The sequence below is a fragment of the Athene cunicularia genome, assembly GCF_003259725.1.
Source record: "Athene cunicularia isolate RWA chromosome 2 unlocalized genomic scaffold, athCun1 chr2_part1, whole genome shotgun sequence".
Lineage (NCBI taxonomy): Eukaryota > Metazoa > Chordata > Aves > Strigiformes > Strigidae > Athene > Athene cunicularia.
This window is the reverse complement of record NW_020799095.1, coordinates 58,450,898-58,466,020: the sequence shown is the minus strand read 5'-3', so window position 1 is coordinate 58,466,020 and position 15,123 is coordinate 58,450,898. Positions and strand designations below refer to the sequence as shown.

The following is a 15,123-nucleotide window of genomic DNA, read 5'->3' as shown; positions in this document are numbered from 1 at the left end:
TTTTTATTCTGGGCAGCATAGGAGGGAAGGTAGAAGAGGTGAGGTATCATGTCTGGTGTTTGCCAAGATCAGAATGGCACACTGGAGATAGTATACTGAAATTTGGTGGGAAAAAACCCGTACCTTTGCAGCCATGGTAACAAAGCAATAGCTGCTTACATTTCTTGATTTACGGGATCAGTAACTAGTATCAAGATTTTCAAAGATGGCAATGTTAACAGCTGTTCAACATCTGGCAAATCTAGAAGTTAAGAGGCAAGAAAAAAGAACTAAAATTAAGATGTTCTGAGGAACTGGTGGAGTTGTTTGTAAAGCCCAAAGATAGTTTAGGGGCAGAATCGCTGTGGCAACAAGAGAAGAAATGAAATTAAAAGAGCAAGAGACAAAGAAATTAAATAATTGTGAGAGCTTGGAAGCAAAGGGCTGGGGAAGGGGCTGGTTTGATGGAGGAGATCATCAAGGAGGGACTCACAATGAGGAAGCAGGAGCAAGCTCAATCAGTCCAAAAGGACGATGGAAATGGGGATAATAGCAGCAGTTTATGGAGATGAAAGCAAACACTGGTACTGCAGGCCAGGCATCTCCACAGCTTCTATTCTTTACCTTTTTTTTTTTCCAGCTGTGCTTTACTGCTTGCACTGGAAGGACGGGTCATGATTTTGTTACACTACAAGGGTACTTTATCTTTTCCTACTAAGTCTTGCTCTTAAAAATTCTTGGCTTTGTAAGAGTGCTGAAGCGATCGACAACCTGTGAATGCAGATAGCTTCAGATCTCCAGATTGTATCTATCAAAAGTATTGTGGCTTTTTTCTGCCATGTGAGTGCATTGCCTGAAAATGATGGGGCACACTGCAGCCTGAAAAAAGTGGATTATGGGATCCATAAAATAATTTGATTCTCAAAGGGGAACACAGGTCACAGGTATTCCTGGCTGACTTTCACTAGAGGCTCTGCCAGGCAGCATGGAGAAGAATCTCACAGTCTATAGGTCTCTGAGCAATACAGAAGTAGAGGGTACATATAATACCAAAGGCATTGGAGGAAATCTGTCCTCATTTGTGGAAATAATGACACAGTGAAGTGAAAGCTGTGTTTCAATGCCTCTACTCCATGGCAGGTACCCCAGTACCTTTCATGAATCACTTGTGCAGATAGATGAAACTTCTGCATTTTCTTGGAAAGGAGAGGACATTCTCAGGAGCATTCTCTTCAGACTAATTTCTCCTTTTACTTGTTGTTTGATCTTTGTTTCTGTAGAAGCAGCTGCACACTAGATGTCTGGAGTCCATCCTTAGCATCCCTCTGATACATTCTCTTGAAAAGCATCACAATGTGGTGCATTAAAAGTATTGTCTTCAGAGTACTTTGCAGATGTTCTTTAATCTGAATTAAGGATGAGTTTCTGTCCCTTTCAACACTTTTCCAGTGAGATAAATGTTCGGTCTGCCATAGGAAAGAGACAAAGCTTATGACTCCAAATTCTCCACTGGAATAGGGCCATGTTCTGTTGTTTTGTTTTTGTGGCGTTAAGTGGTCCCAAAGGACGTATGGCTGGTGGAAGTCTGGAGGCTATATGAAGTCAGATGTCTGTAGCACTTCTGCCTTCATATAGTGGGTGTAGGGAGTGGTCTCCTACCCACCCCTTGCCCTTCAGCCTTGTACACCATGCACGATGTGAGGGGCAGGGATATTGAACTGGTGCTCAGGTGAGCTTCTGGCTCTGGAGAAGGCTGGTGGGGGATGTGTGCACATCTCTGAGCAGCGGTCTGGCCCCTCTGTTGTGAGGAGCCATTGTCAAACATCCCTCACCCAGTCCTGCAGGGACATACCCTTTGGAGTGAGCTTCTGTGCCCCAGGTTGGGGGAAGCATTCATTGCAGAAGATGAAGCCACACAGCCGCCATTCAAGTCACGTTTTCTATCAGTACCCAGTACCTCACAGGGGAACTGATGATCCAGCTGGCAGAGACTGGAGCCCCCAAGTTGGGAATGTCTCTGAATGACCACATATGAAGGAAGAGGAGGCTCTGTCCTGTCACTAGAATCATTGACAAAACTCTCATTGACTCAGAGGAGTGTATGAGGAGGCCCAACAGATGACTTCTGATGTCATCTCCCTGGATTACTTGTCCAAAGACCCCTTTGTGCTTCTCTCCCTTGCTTTGTATTCTGTATATTCAGACCATTTCTAGGCTCAGGGTCCCTGTTTGTAATTAGATTGAGGTTTTTGTGACCCTATTACGTACAGGTTGACTAGCAAGTCACGCTGATCCTTCAGTATAAGATTTAATAAAAGCCATGAGAGGGGGCGGAGGAAAGTGAGGGTGCAGAGGAGGAGGAGGAGGACTGCTATTGTTCTGCCCTCAGCGCTGCCAAACTATCCCTTGTTTTTTCTGTGGACTGTCTGTGTGTTCAAACGCCGTTTGAACAAATGGGGCACAAGCCAGGAGGCTGGCAAGAGGGTAGCAAGAGGGTTAGCTGGGTCTTAGCTAGAAATACTTGTGCGAGTCAGGAAGCAGGCATGGGAGGAAGGAAATTAAGTGGAGACATCTGTGGGGCTTAGCTTTCAGCAGCTCTGCCTGGGGTCGGGGTGGGAGAGTCATGCCTAAGATGACATAACGTATTTTGTCTTTCATGAGTTGAAAACAGAGGAAACTGCGAAAGCGAAGCATGGTCTGTGTCACGCATGGTCCGGGTGTACCAAGTACATAATGGAGCAGTGTCAGTGCTTTCTGCTCTGCCTTTCACACCCCAAAATAACTCTTCAAGACAGAGAACTGAAGAGAATGTGATATGGTCCAAAAACTGATCTTGGACTTTTTTCGCAGACGACTGAGCCAGAGGCCAACTGCTGAAGAATTGGAGCAGAGGAACATACTGAAACGTAAGTCCTCATACTGCTGACATTTAACCTGAAGCCAGCTTGTTTAGGTTAAGTTCAGATGTGTGTTGGGTGTTTTTTATAAAACATCAGCTATTCTGTATGTGCATCATTAATAATAATAAAGTGCATCATAAATGCAAATCAGTGTGCAAGTCTGTAGCAACATCTAGAGCTGCAGAATAATTTTTTTTAAATCAGAGTGAGTGAAAAGCCTTTATGTAGCTCTTACACAGATGAGCATCCTGTTACAAGTTAGTAAAGACGTTAGGACATGGCTTGATTAGTTTTCCTAAAAATTTTCACAGCAATCTAGACTAGGTGGAGCCTTTGTTCAATTAAAAAAATAAGCCAGTGTGACTCAGTATTATTTCCCTGAAATGTTCCCCTGAAACTCTTCTTTAAATCAGCCAGAAACTCACTGGTAGATCCTCAAAATGTGAAATTATATTTTAAAGGGACAAAATAATGTTTAGAGACCCTGATATGAATTGTTAGTAGATACATTACTACCAATTCCAAAGGAAGCAGAACTGAGTCTAGCATGAATCTCATAATCACATGAATGAATAGGAAAAAATGAAAAAAAAAAAAAAAAAAGCATTAGAAACAGAAAGCAAAACAAACAAGTTATTCCCTTTTTAAGTTAGTAAACTGGGGAAATTTTTAATACTACAGAAATACTACAGAAAAAGTATTCCTGAATGGTACTTTATACATAATGTTTCCTTAGGTAGGTCCATAATTTACCTTCTCTTGTTCAAATAACTGCATTGTACAGAATCATAAAGATGTGGTAGCAAAAGAATGATTATCTGAAAATTAACAAAATTGATTAAATACTTCCAAATCAAATTCCTAACAAGTTAACGATAGTGTTAACTCTCAGCAGGGTGTTTTCATCCGTTCCTGTTATGACACGTGGCAGACAAAGAGAAAGAGAGAGATGCCACTGTCAGTGCAAAGAGGCAAAAAAACTGGACATCAGAGCAGCATGGGCGAGCCCAAGGCTACCGGAAAAGCCATTTGTTTGGGGCCAGCCCAAACTGTGCTCTGGCCATCTACTCCTAACTCCTGTGACTGCCTGCTGGAGGAAGTCAGGGGCAGAACCTGGGGAAATAGGTGGCACATCCAGATATGATTGTTTCATGGCAGGTAGTAGAACAGCCTGAGGGAGGGGGAACCTGTGACGTGACTGATGCCAGGCTCGGGCAAGGAGGGACAGAGGCCAATTCTCTGGGCAGCTCATGTTGTCATCCTGGGACTTAGGAACAAACGTGTCATACACCACCTGGCACTGGTGCATGACCAGTAAACGCCACCCTGGCACTGGTGAGGGGAGAGGGTGCGGGTCTTGGGCAGCTGCTTTGGTAGCAGGGTTTGAACCAGCATTGGCAGAGAGGCTACCCCTACAGTGCTCTGTGCCTTGCAGAGATTCCTAAAGGTCATGTGGCTAAGTGCAGCCAGTCACGTAGCAACCTGAAGGTGTCTTAAATTTCAGAGGAATTATTCCCTGAGTCATATTAGTTTCTTTTTTAATCGAATAAAGGCTCTTAAATGACATGGATGCGTTTGAAAATACTACCCTAAATCCAGAACTATATTGTGTTTCCTAAATGAAATTTTTGTAGCTTGGTTCCTAAGCACAGATCTGCTCCAAAACATGTGTGTCTTGGTAGACAAACAGCTTTATAATTACAGGAAGAAATAATATATTTCCAAGGCATCCCAACTGTTGGTGAAGCACAGCGGGAAAGGAACAAAAACCTAAAATAGTTACATAATTTTAAAAAAAGAAAGCATAAAATGCTCCACCCATAAACAAGTAAATATAAATAGTGTCTGGTTTTTACATCACTTTGTGTCCTTTCCTTAGACTTATGAGAAGGAGAATTAAAATAAATTTAATGGAGCCTAGAGGAAAAGAGACATGGGAAGCAATAATGAAAAGAGTGTAAATCGTCTGCATAAGCAGGTCAATCAGTTTGCAAAAGCCCAGTCCAGAGCATGCACATACACACGCAAACAAAAAAAAGAAAACTCACCAAGCTCCCAAGTAGACTAAATAGGATTTCCTCTGCAGTTAGAACTGAAATGTCCTTGATTCAATTGTCATGTCTGGTACCATGATGTTCCTGTTATACGTGTAACCACATTATTGCCCGTTCTGACAGAATAAATGAGGCAAAATGTGGTGGGATAGCTAGTCTTTATATATGAAGCGATCACTTCCGAGCTTCATGCTGCTGCATGAGATGGTCATCTTTATTGAATTACAAGGGCAAAGCATCCGTTGTACAAGTTCCACTATTTGCTGGTAAAAACTGTAAGATGACAGCAGCACACAGCAAAGAAACAGAGAACAGGGACACTGGTGCTTGAAGGGTCCTTCACTGAAGTGTACCCAATTCATTGACTCTTATTTAAGTCAAAGGCATGTAGTGGGAGGAGGCCAGACCTTCAGAGTTAGCATGAAGACTAAAGAATACTTTTTGCAGTTAATACTTGCTGGCCATGTTTATGAGGAAGGATGCCTTGGTTCCCTTCATGCACCACCCCTGTGCCACTTCTCAGATGGATGCAAGTAGTTCAGCTGACAGCCTGGCACATTCAGGGTTGCATGAATTCCTGACAAAAATGATGGTTAGGTAGGCACTGAGGGTCTCAGACTGAACTGAGGGACATTTCACACTGGCACAGAAATGAGGCCTGAAAATCTCACCCGCACACACCCACCCTCACATGCTCAGGTCTAGAGAAACAGATCATCTCCTGAACACAAGATAAAATAAAGCAACAGTTTGGGAGCTTCATAAGATTGGCATGACTTAATTAACTTTAAAGAAATAGCTAAAACAAAGTCACTTTCTGGTCTCGGAGGAGAATGTATTTCTAATTCTCAGCTTTTACCTGACTGAGGTCTTCAACCTGCCTGGCTGTCTCTGAAGGTGGATAGCTGGGCTGAGAAGTGAGGAGAAAAGAAAGATATCGTATGCCAAGTACAAAAATGAATGCTCATAACTAAGTTTTATACATAGCTTCTCGGCTGCTTGCAGTTCTACCGTGACTCTGTGTGGGCTCTATTTAGCACTGTGTTTCTCTGGCTTAATCTGACAAGGATTTATTAGTGGCTCTGTTCCTGAAAGTAGACATTTGCAGGACCAGCTCCTCCAAATTTGAGACACAAAGGGAAGAATGAAATGTCTAGAGAAGCAATTGCTAGAAGAGAACCCAGCCCAGTAGGGACAGGAATCACTGAAAAAAGGAAAAATATATTTACCAGTATTCCAGTTATTATTTAAAAAGCCATTTGTGTCTCCCTGATGTCTTCTGTTCTTTTTATTCTAGTATCAGTTTACTTTCTCCTGAAAATGTAAACAGTATTTTCGGTAAAATGGCATTTAAAGATCAGAAGCGCATTGTAAAGCATCAAAACATTGACTGGGTCTTTGTCCACTTTGGTAGAGATGTCCCATTCCTGCTGAAGTCAGTAAGCAGTTGTGACAGACCTGTCAGCTCTACTGTCCTGGGCAGCAAGAAACTGGCTGCCAGCTTAGCCCTCCTCACCCGCTGAGACATTTCTGTGCTCTCTGAACCTTAGCACCTATTTCTGTGTGACGAAAGCCCCAGTTTTGAATGCACTGGTTTGAAATGTTGCATCTGCTCCACGGTGGGCAGACTTCCATTGGGTTAGGACCTGCTTATATTATTTTTGCCTTGTCCCAGTTGGTTAGTGGGAGTGCTGACCTGTGCTCTCATGGCTGAAGAAGTTAGGGCTGGCAGTTTGTTACTGCCACTCTGCCAGAGGTGCCTGCTTCTCCCATGGGATCAGCAGAGAGGAATGTGGGATTCCCCCTTGGTTTTAATTCAGTCCAAAATTGGACATTTTAAATCAAGCTACCTATCCCATACTGGCCTTTGAGTTCCATAATCTCCCCTGCAGAGAGTTACTTCTACCTGAGCTAGTCCTATTTGAGTGAAAACCAGATCACACCAGGGGCACAGGGTACTTGTTGGAAAAGCTGATGAATTCTGTTTGCTCTCATCTGTTATGCACGAGTGTGACTGGAGTAAGGAGCAGTTCAGCTGTAGAGCAGGGGAAATGGATCCTAACTGGTGGAGGAGCTGAGTACCTAGAAACCTGGGCTTTTAGTGACTTAGTAAAGTTCACCGCAAAGACATGTACGACAGCCTTCTCCTAAGTTTGAGAAGAGTTAGTGTACTCAAATGTTATTGTCCTCTTGATGGATAATGATTGAGTCTTGCCCTGGTAAGAACTTGTAACATGTGATCTTTAGGCTTAATGTTGAAAGTGAATTGCCCTGGGATGTGCTTTTATGCTCCAGTGTGATGCTGTGAAGGCACATGATGGAAGGACTCTCTCCTTACTTTCCTCAGGTCATGGGACATTGTGGATTTTGCCTAGCAGCACTATTCTGATTTATTTTTTTCCTTTCTCTCCAAAGAATAGCTGCGAGAAATTATTCTGTAGAGGAAAAAAAAAAAAAAAAAAAAAAAAAAGCACATCTTTCTTTTCCAATCATTGACCTTGCAGCCTCACAGAATCCAACTCTGTCGTAGCTGAAACCCCTGAGGCCACTGGGCCTGTGGGCAGGGAGATAAGAGTTTCTGAAGAGCTGGCTCACTGCCTGGCCCTTCTAGAAAGTGACACACCTGAAGAGGTGCCAACACAGGAAAAGGAAGGAGGCTGTAGATGTTTTATGAAGTGTGTGAAGAAGTGCGGTAGCTACGGATCAAGGAAGTTCACCATCCCCAGAGGGACATGCTGTGCATCAGAGAGGTCCTGAAACTGATGGAGAGGCTTATTTTGTTGCATGCTGTGCATGCCTAATGTGTCCACAGCCTGAGATCCTTGTAAATCTTTTACAGCCCGGAACGAGCAAGAGGAGCAGGAGGAAAAACGAGAGATAAAGAGAAGATTAACACGTAAGGTGAGAAGCAATTATGACACTACTGTAACTTTCTCCCTGTTGCACAGTTGCTTGCCTTTTTCCTTTTCTTCAGCATCATTTTCAAAAGTGGAGTGTGAAAAGAAGTCTTAAATCTTTAAAACAAATCACCAATGTTACAGGGTGTAAGTCCACAGAGAGTGAAGGGAACCACTTTGCAGTCTAGTGCTGGTAACATTTTGAAACAGGACAAAAGAAGATCTAGTCTTAAAAACCAAAGGAGCTTTGAACAGTGAAGGATAGAAAACCTAGCATTGGTTTAACCCTGCTCCCTGTAAATGTCATGGCCTCTGAAGCCATTACCAAAAGAGCAAAATTAAAACAGTGCTGATTCTGTTTGAAAATTCCACCTAAAAAAAGCATAAAACTGGGAAATAAACTTGTTCTGGAAAGGGAAATTGTCACTTGAGACATTTAAACTAAATAGAGACAAGTACTTGCAAAATGGCGTATAGTGCAAAAACCAATCTTGTACTGGCAGTGAAGGATGAGCAAAACAGCATAGTTTGGTTTTGGTTTTCCTCCCATTTGAAAGTCATTTACTCTTGTGACAGAAGAACAATCATTTCAGATACACACATTCAGTTTCACAGCTGGTGTAAATGTCTACAGATGCCCCAACATACATAGCCAACAATCCATCCTGTTACTGCAGATAAACTTCATTTCATCACTGACATATTTCCTGTCTCCAGAGGTGGAGAAAGCCCCCTAAAAACTCATACGCTTGTGAAGCAGCACCAATCCATCCCTGTACATTTTTAGGTGGCTTCGGTTTTTTGACCTATGTGATCACAAGCTTTCATAGTATAAATAATGACAAGGAAAGGGCTGTAGATATACATGGAAAGAGCTGGATTGCTTGATTTTGTGGTTAAAAATCTCAAGCCTTATTCTCAGCTCACATAAATCAGCATAGTTCTTGGTCACCAACGGGAAGATACTGCTCTTGTTTGCAGGAGCTAAGATTGTGGCCCAGAGAGCTGTAATATTATTTTTAAAACACTTACATTCCTGACAACAATGGACGGGATGGTTTCACATCCCCTTGTAGCACTGCCTGAAAGAAAAGATCCTAACTGCATTGCAGATGTTTCATGGGACATGCTCTGCAGAAAGGCTAGAAATAACAGTTTTACCAGGCTCTCGATTTCCCTGTACATTGAAGGGTAAACTCATACAGGAATCCAATCCAAAACTTGATGCCATGATGAACGGCTGTAATAGATAAAAAGCAAAGATACCCTTACCCAGTCTGCTGCCTAAGAAGTGAGGACTTGCTAACTCAGCCAGTGTTATCGCCGCACAGTTCCCATCCTCCGCTATTTTGTTCAAAAGGTACAAAGCACATGAATTGTCTGGTGCAGGCAGAGGCCACAGCCACATGCTCAGCTAAAACACCCAGGCTGCTATAGCATCGCAGCAGTGTCTGCTCCCTGAAACCTCAGCAGTTTTCTATGAGATGTTTTTCTTTGTCTTATTTGCACTTCTAAGTAGAAACAACGGTGAGAGCAGCATCAGTCTGAGCCTCTGGCAGTCGGTTCTTTAATGTTCATACCCCTGTTCCCACTCACATTCCTTTTAGCCTTTTTTGGCTTCTTCCCTAGTAAAGACTTTTCTCCCCGACACTTGTGAGGTTGGTAGCAACATGACTTAGCATGGTTTGACTTCAGTCATCCTTTTAAACTGTTGTAAATTGTTCTAGTGATATGTCATTTTAACGAAAGAACCACAGGCCTGGTCTAACAACAAATTTTATTCTTGCCTACCAAATGTCATAAAAGCTCAGAAATCACTAGAGGAAAGAAGTGAATAAAGTGTGCAAGTGGATAGATAACAACTAGAAATGCCAACCACCTAGCGAATCCTGCAAAAATTGTTGTTATTCTACAGCTCTGTCTTTCATGAGCATGTCCCAGATGTGCCATTGTGTCTGCAGCAGAGTGGCAGACTCCTTCTGTCGATTTGTACTGAAGTCTTATTACCAAACAGTGTTAAACCTCAGATCAAGCAGAAGTTTAATTGAGCATGGCAAGTGTTTTGCCCAGCAGACCTTTCTGTTTGCACTGAGTTTTAATGCACGCACATGCCCACAGGGTAGATTGAACATAAGGAAAGTATGTCGCGTTGCCTCCTCATAACCATGTGTAGTCGGTAATAAGAAGGGAAGGGGGTTCTGCAGAAGCCGCCCACAAGACTTTTGACCTTGCACTATAGAAACTGCTACTGCCGCTGATTTTTTGGTGGCATCATTCCAACTCCAAGGGAACAACCCACTTCATCCATTAAAAAGCTGTTCTTAAAATTCCTTCAGTGCTGACATTTTGTTACAGTATTATGATGATAAGTTGTAACATGATGTGCTGTAATAAGTAAGATTACCTTGCTAGGTCTAGGTGCCTTATTAAAGTCAGCAATAAATATCCAATTGAATTAATCATCTGGACAGGCAATTTCTAAAAAAAAAATTTTTTGAATCAGGTGACTTATAGTGCGCTGCCCCTTTAAGCACTTTTCATCCTCTCAGACTCATGTAACTGCATATTAACCGGGGATAGGGAATAGCTGCCATTCAAAGAACAAAATGAAGGCAAATGCTGTTTGGTACAGTTTCTCTGTAGCTCGAGTCCCTTCTGCCCGAGAAAGGAGAGGTGAAGCGTATTTGCCTGTCACCTGAGATGCCCGTGGATGGGTTCTGCACATCCATCACCCCTGTGCTCCCTCTCCCTGCCCCTCAGGGAGCACTGAGCAGTGTTGGGTGCATGGACTTCCCTCATTTGTGTGGAGGGACATGAGGATTAGGAAGGGTTTTTTTCTGAGCACTGGTCTTGGCCCACAAGCCCATTCCAGGAATATTAACATGCAGAGGCCCTCTGGGAGAAGTGTTGCAAGCAGGTCCTCTCCACAAGGAAAACTGGTCCCCTAGGAATTACTACTAAGAATCTGTCATCTCTGAACTGCAGTGAATTTGGCCAAGCACAAAGCAATGAACACAAGCCTGAACTTCCCCTGAGGATTTCCATTACAGAGAGAAAATCGTAGCCTGGATTAACAGAACACGTTACAAATCACTTGCAAAGAGGAATAAAACTTTTTCTACCTTCTCTTCTCTCAAATAGCACCATGCTCCCCATTTCCCAGAGCTATTTACTGCTTCCTATATCCCACTGTTAATAGCTAATTTTTCCTGGAGGTTTTGCTCCAAAACTAAAAATCTTGTAACTGTAATATTAACAACCAAAATGATAAGGTGTGACTGTTTCTTAAAATCCATGCAATAATCTGAAATATTTATTCCCATTAAATTCCTGCCCTGGAACAACTTAAACTCTCCATTCACTGATGCCTCACTGGGAAATGTCTCGCGGTTCAATCTTTTCTTTAATTGACTCTGCTGGCTTGCATCCTCAGAGGCTGTTCAAAATAATGAACCTTAAGAGAGGTGAGACTCATCAGAAGGAGGTGAGAGGGAGGCAGAGGGGAGGGGAAAGGTCAGAGAAGAAAAAAGGTTAGTGGCTAATTTGGATAAACTGCATTTATAGTCAGAGGGAAAGGTCTTCAGGGCATTTTCATCACACCCTGCTCCTATGTTTTACCACAAAAGGTGGGGAGCAAAGGAGAGAGGAAGTTGTGTACACTGCCTGTTAGGATCTGTAATTTTTCACTTTGGCTTCTTCCTTAAATAACAACCATAACATTTTAACGAGGTTACAAAGCAGGCAGTGATGGAGTGACAAGACAACAAGCTTCATTGTGACTGAAGTGGAGCAAACTCAGCATTTTGGATTTGACTAAATCCCGAGACTGGACTGGCAAGAGTGCGTCCCGCTCCACTTTACTTGGTGGTGGTGCTTGGGTTTGCTTCATTTCCCATGCCAAGAACAAAGGGGGTGGTGTTAAACCGTCCCTTGCAAATTGGCTTAGTGTCAAAGCTTGAAACATGCCCATTTTTATCTCCAGTGATACAGAGGAAAACTTGACCTCCCGTGACAAGACATGAGAGGTGCTGTCCTCATTTACACTGCTTTTGCATTAATACAATCTGTTTACTTCAAAAGGGATTTTTGTCCTGGTTCACATTCACATAACAAGGTCACTCACCATAAAGTTATCCTGCTCCCTCAGCTCTCAAATATTCACAAACAGGTAAATAGAAATGTGTATGCCCAGGTGGCAAACCCAGAAAAAGTCCAGACACACACGTGCACATCCCTTTGACATTTGACAGAAATAAGTAAAATAAGGTCCAGCTCAGTGAGTAAGATCCCTTTCCCCCAGCTCGGAGCACCACCACCTTGTGCAGGCAGTCGCATCGTGTCCTTGACCATGTCCTTTACTGTAGTTTTGAACGTGCCCTGTTCTTTCTGCCTGTTTGAAGAAGCAGCGCTCACTCACAGGTGTTGCCCAAGAAGGATTGCGTAGCATTAACCGGTTTTGACCCGAGAGACCTCAGCTCACAGGTCATAAAAATAAACTCCAAGGTGAGATCTCAGGTGAGCTGTGCCCTCAGCGTGAACAAACATTGAACTGACACCTACAACGGAGCCACTTAGAGTCTGCTCTGCAAAGCTGTTTCCCCAGCTGTTTAAGAGTTAAGGATGCTGGGTAGCCCAGACATACTGAGAGACCTTCATGCTTAGCAGCTCACAAGAAGTCTCTGCAATGCATGAGAAAGAGGCCGGGGAGTTTGTGAACCATTCCAATAATGTAGCTTTAATTAATTGCTTTTAGAAAACCACTTGGTGTGGTTGTCCCTCTCTTTACATTTAGTATGATCAGATTGGCACTTTAGTTTAATCTACTGAATATATTTTGTGTGTGTGTGTGTTTATATATGTAAATATATGTAGATTTATGTATGTAAATATATGTAGATTTATGGCTACACATGAACTATATGCTACAGGCTGTGGATTTCGGGACTGTTTCACAGCCAGGGCACTGGCACAAGAGTCAGTGCATCTTTTTTCTGTTCATAGCTCTGCCCCAGGTGTCCTGGGTCACCTTGAGCTTGTTGCCCAGTCTCTGTGCTTCTGTTGTTCCAAGTGCTCTGTGGGGTGTATAAGTACCTGAAATTGCACTGGTTGTCGGTTTCTGAAGCAAAGGCAGGGCTTCTAAAAATAATATACAGTAATAGTTGTATGACTTCAGAGGAAGAGAAGAAGCAGGTTTTAGTCTGTCTTACGTTCAGTTGTCACCTAAGAATGAAAAATGCACATTAACATTGATGTGCTTATGAAATATTGAAATATTTTCACATATAATTCACTGCATCATTGTTCACACCCACTAAAGGGTCACAGTGAGTTTCAGTGCTATAAAATGTGTAGGTGATGCACCTGATTTGATTTTTGTGCATTTGCAAACATAAGAACTTACCTCAGATGTGTCTCCTTTCATCACGTGACCCTTAACATTTACGATCATTTCTTTGATTTTAACCTGCACCCAGCACACCAAGGAAGCCAGATTAGCTGTTTAAGACCCAGTGCAGCATTGAGGTAAATACCAGCAATGAATTCACATGGCCAGCAGAAGGACCACCACCTCTGTGGCACTTGATGTTCTTGCCTTCTTGACACCAACTAGACAACAGCCTGGCACAGCACGTTTCAGTGTATCAACAGCCACCTTCTCCTTTGTACAAACTTAATCACTTCGATTAGCACAACCGTGAAAGCTGACTAATATCAAGACCCTGACAGAAGCTGTGAAATAGAGCCACTCATTTTTTAAAAGTCCTCTTTCAGCTTGGAAAGCTTGTAGGAATTGCTGCTTCCCTTATAGCCACTTAGAAACACAGAGTTTAATTCACATGATTTCATATTTTGTTGGTGTCATCATATTCCATGTAGTAAGACATTTTATTTTTCAAAAAATTCCATTGTAATCTGAAAAACAACATTTAGGCTATGTCCTAAAATGATAAAAGCTGAGAAATGCACAGGTAATATTGGTGATTCACCCTTAATTCATATTGTTGTGAGGAAAGGAGCACTGGATGCAAGTAGAGATGGAGGCTGGCCTTTATATTTGAATTTTTTAGGTGTAGTCATAATATTATTTTAGCATAAAGATCCTCTATTCCCATAGTCAGGGGTTAGATTTTAAATAATCCAAAGCAAAACTCTGCTGTGCTGTCTGAATAATAATGTATCAGCTGCTGTTCCTAGTACTAGGGTTGATAGAAAAACCTACCAATTTGAAATTGCATTCAAGATGAGTTGCAGGACAGAGAGAAGCTTCACTCATGGTGTGACTGTGATTATGCTCGAAGCGTGGTATAGCTTTTGTTAAAAGCCTGTCTACTAATTGCAGAGTGTATTTGCCTTGCAGATGACTTAGGTGTAGGTATCAGGGATGCAGGCTGAAGAGGCAATTCTGTTCCGTTAAAATGAAAAATAACATTTTAAAATCTATACGTGTTTCTATCTACTCTGGCTTTTCTGACATGGTACTCTAGCTCAGAGATACATTTATCCTGTTGTCTGAAAAAAGCTAAAAACTTTATGCCTACTGTGGATGTATTTTGCTTTTTTGAAAAAAGGTCCCAAAAATGTAGTCTTGAGTTCAGAAAGGCATGTTTCTTGCTAACCTCACTGCATACATGCTCTTTGCCTGACCTGAGTATGGCTGGCCTGAATGTGGGTGTACCAAAGAGGGCTTTTCCTGAGAAGCTTTTGGAAGAAATTGGAGGAATGTTGCGTGACACCCACACGCAGAGCAGCTCACCCTAGGAAACTTAATGTGCCCCACGGAAGAAGGTAGTGCTGAGAAAACTCTATAGTTTTAAGATCTTTGCAATATTTAGATGATTAGAAGTTGTTCTTTTTCAAACCAGCAAGGAGCTTTTCCCCCTATTAAACATTGTCATTTACCCTAAAATGGCTTTGGAGACAACAGATGAACTGCTGAGCTGTGACTTGACTGATGCCAGCTGTCCTAGGCAAGGGCATTACATAGCAGAGTGCGGAGCTGTGCTACCGGCTACACTTCCTTTCCATGATTTCTCTGCCTTTGGTGGGTGCAAAATGGCTGGGCTGCAGCCAGACAGGGCAGAACTTGATTCCTGTCCTCCTGAGCATCGCACAGACAGGACAATAGTGCAGCTCTGCAGACTCTCTGCAAGAGGTGTTTGAACCCAGTTTGTGAATGCATGCTCAGGGCTAATCGGTGTAAGCCCCACTGTCACCTCCCATCACAACCATGTTTCTGAAAAGAGAAGAGAGAGGCAACCATCCATGCCAAGAACAAGCACACAGGGATTTAAA

At 42.6% G+C, this 15,123-nt stretch overlaps 1 protein-coding gene across 1 annotated transcript in view; it reads left to right on the top strand.

Moving 5' to 3' along the window:
* Nucleotides 1–15,123, top strand: part of PHACTR1 (phosphatase and actin regulator 1) — a 77,262-nt gene that overhangs the window by 52,479 nt on the left and 9,660 nt on the right. The window contains exons 7-8 of the mRNA XM_026841836.1: nt 2,830–2,885; nt 7,773–7,834. Of these exons, the coding sequence (XP_026697637.1) occupies nt 2,830–2,885; nt 7,773–7,834 (118 nt within the window). The remainder of the gene's footprint in view (nt 1–2,829; nt 2,886–7,772; nt 7,835–15,123) is intronic.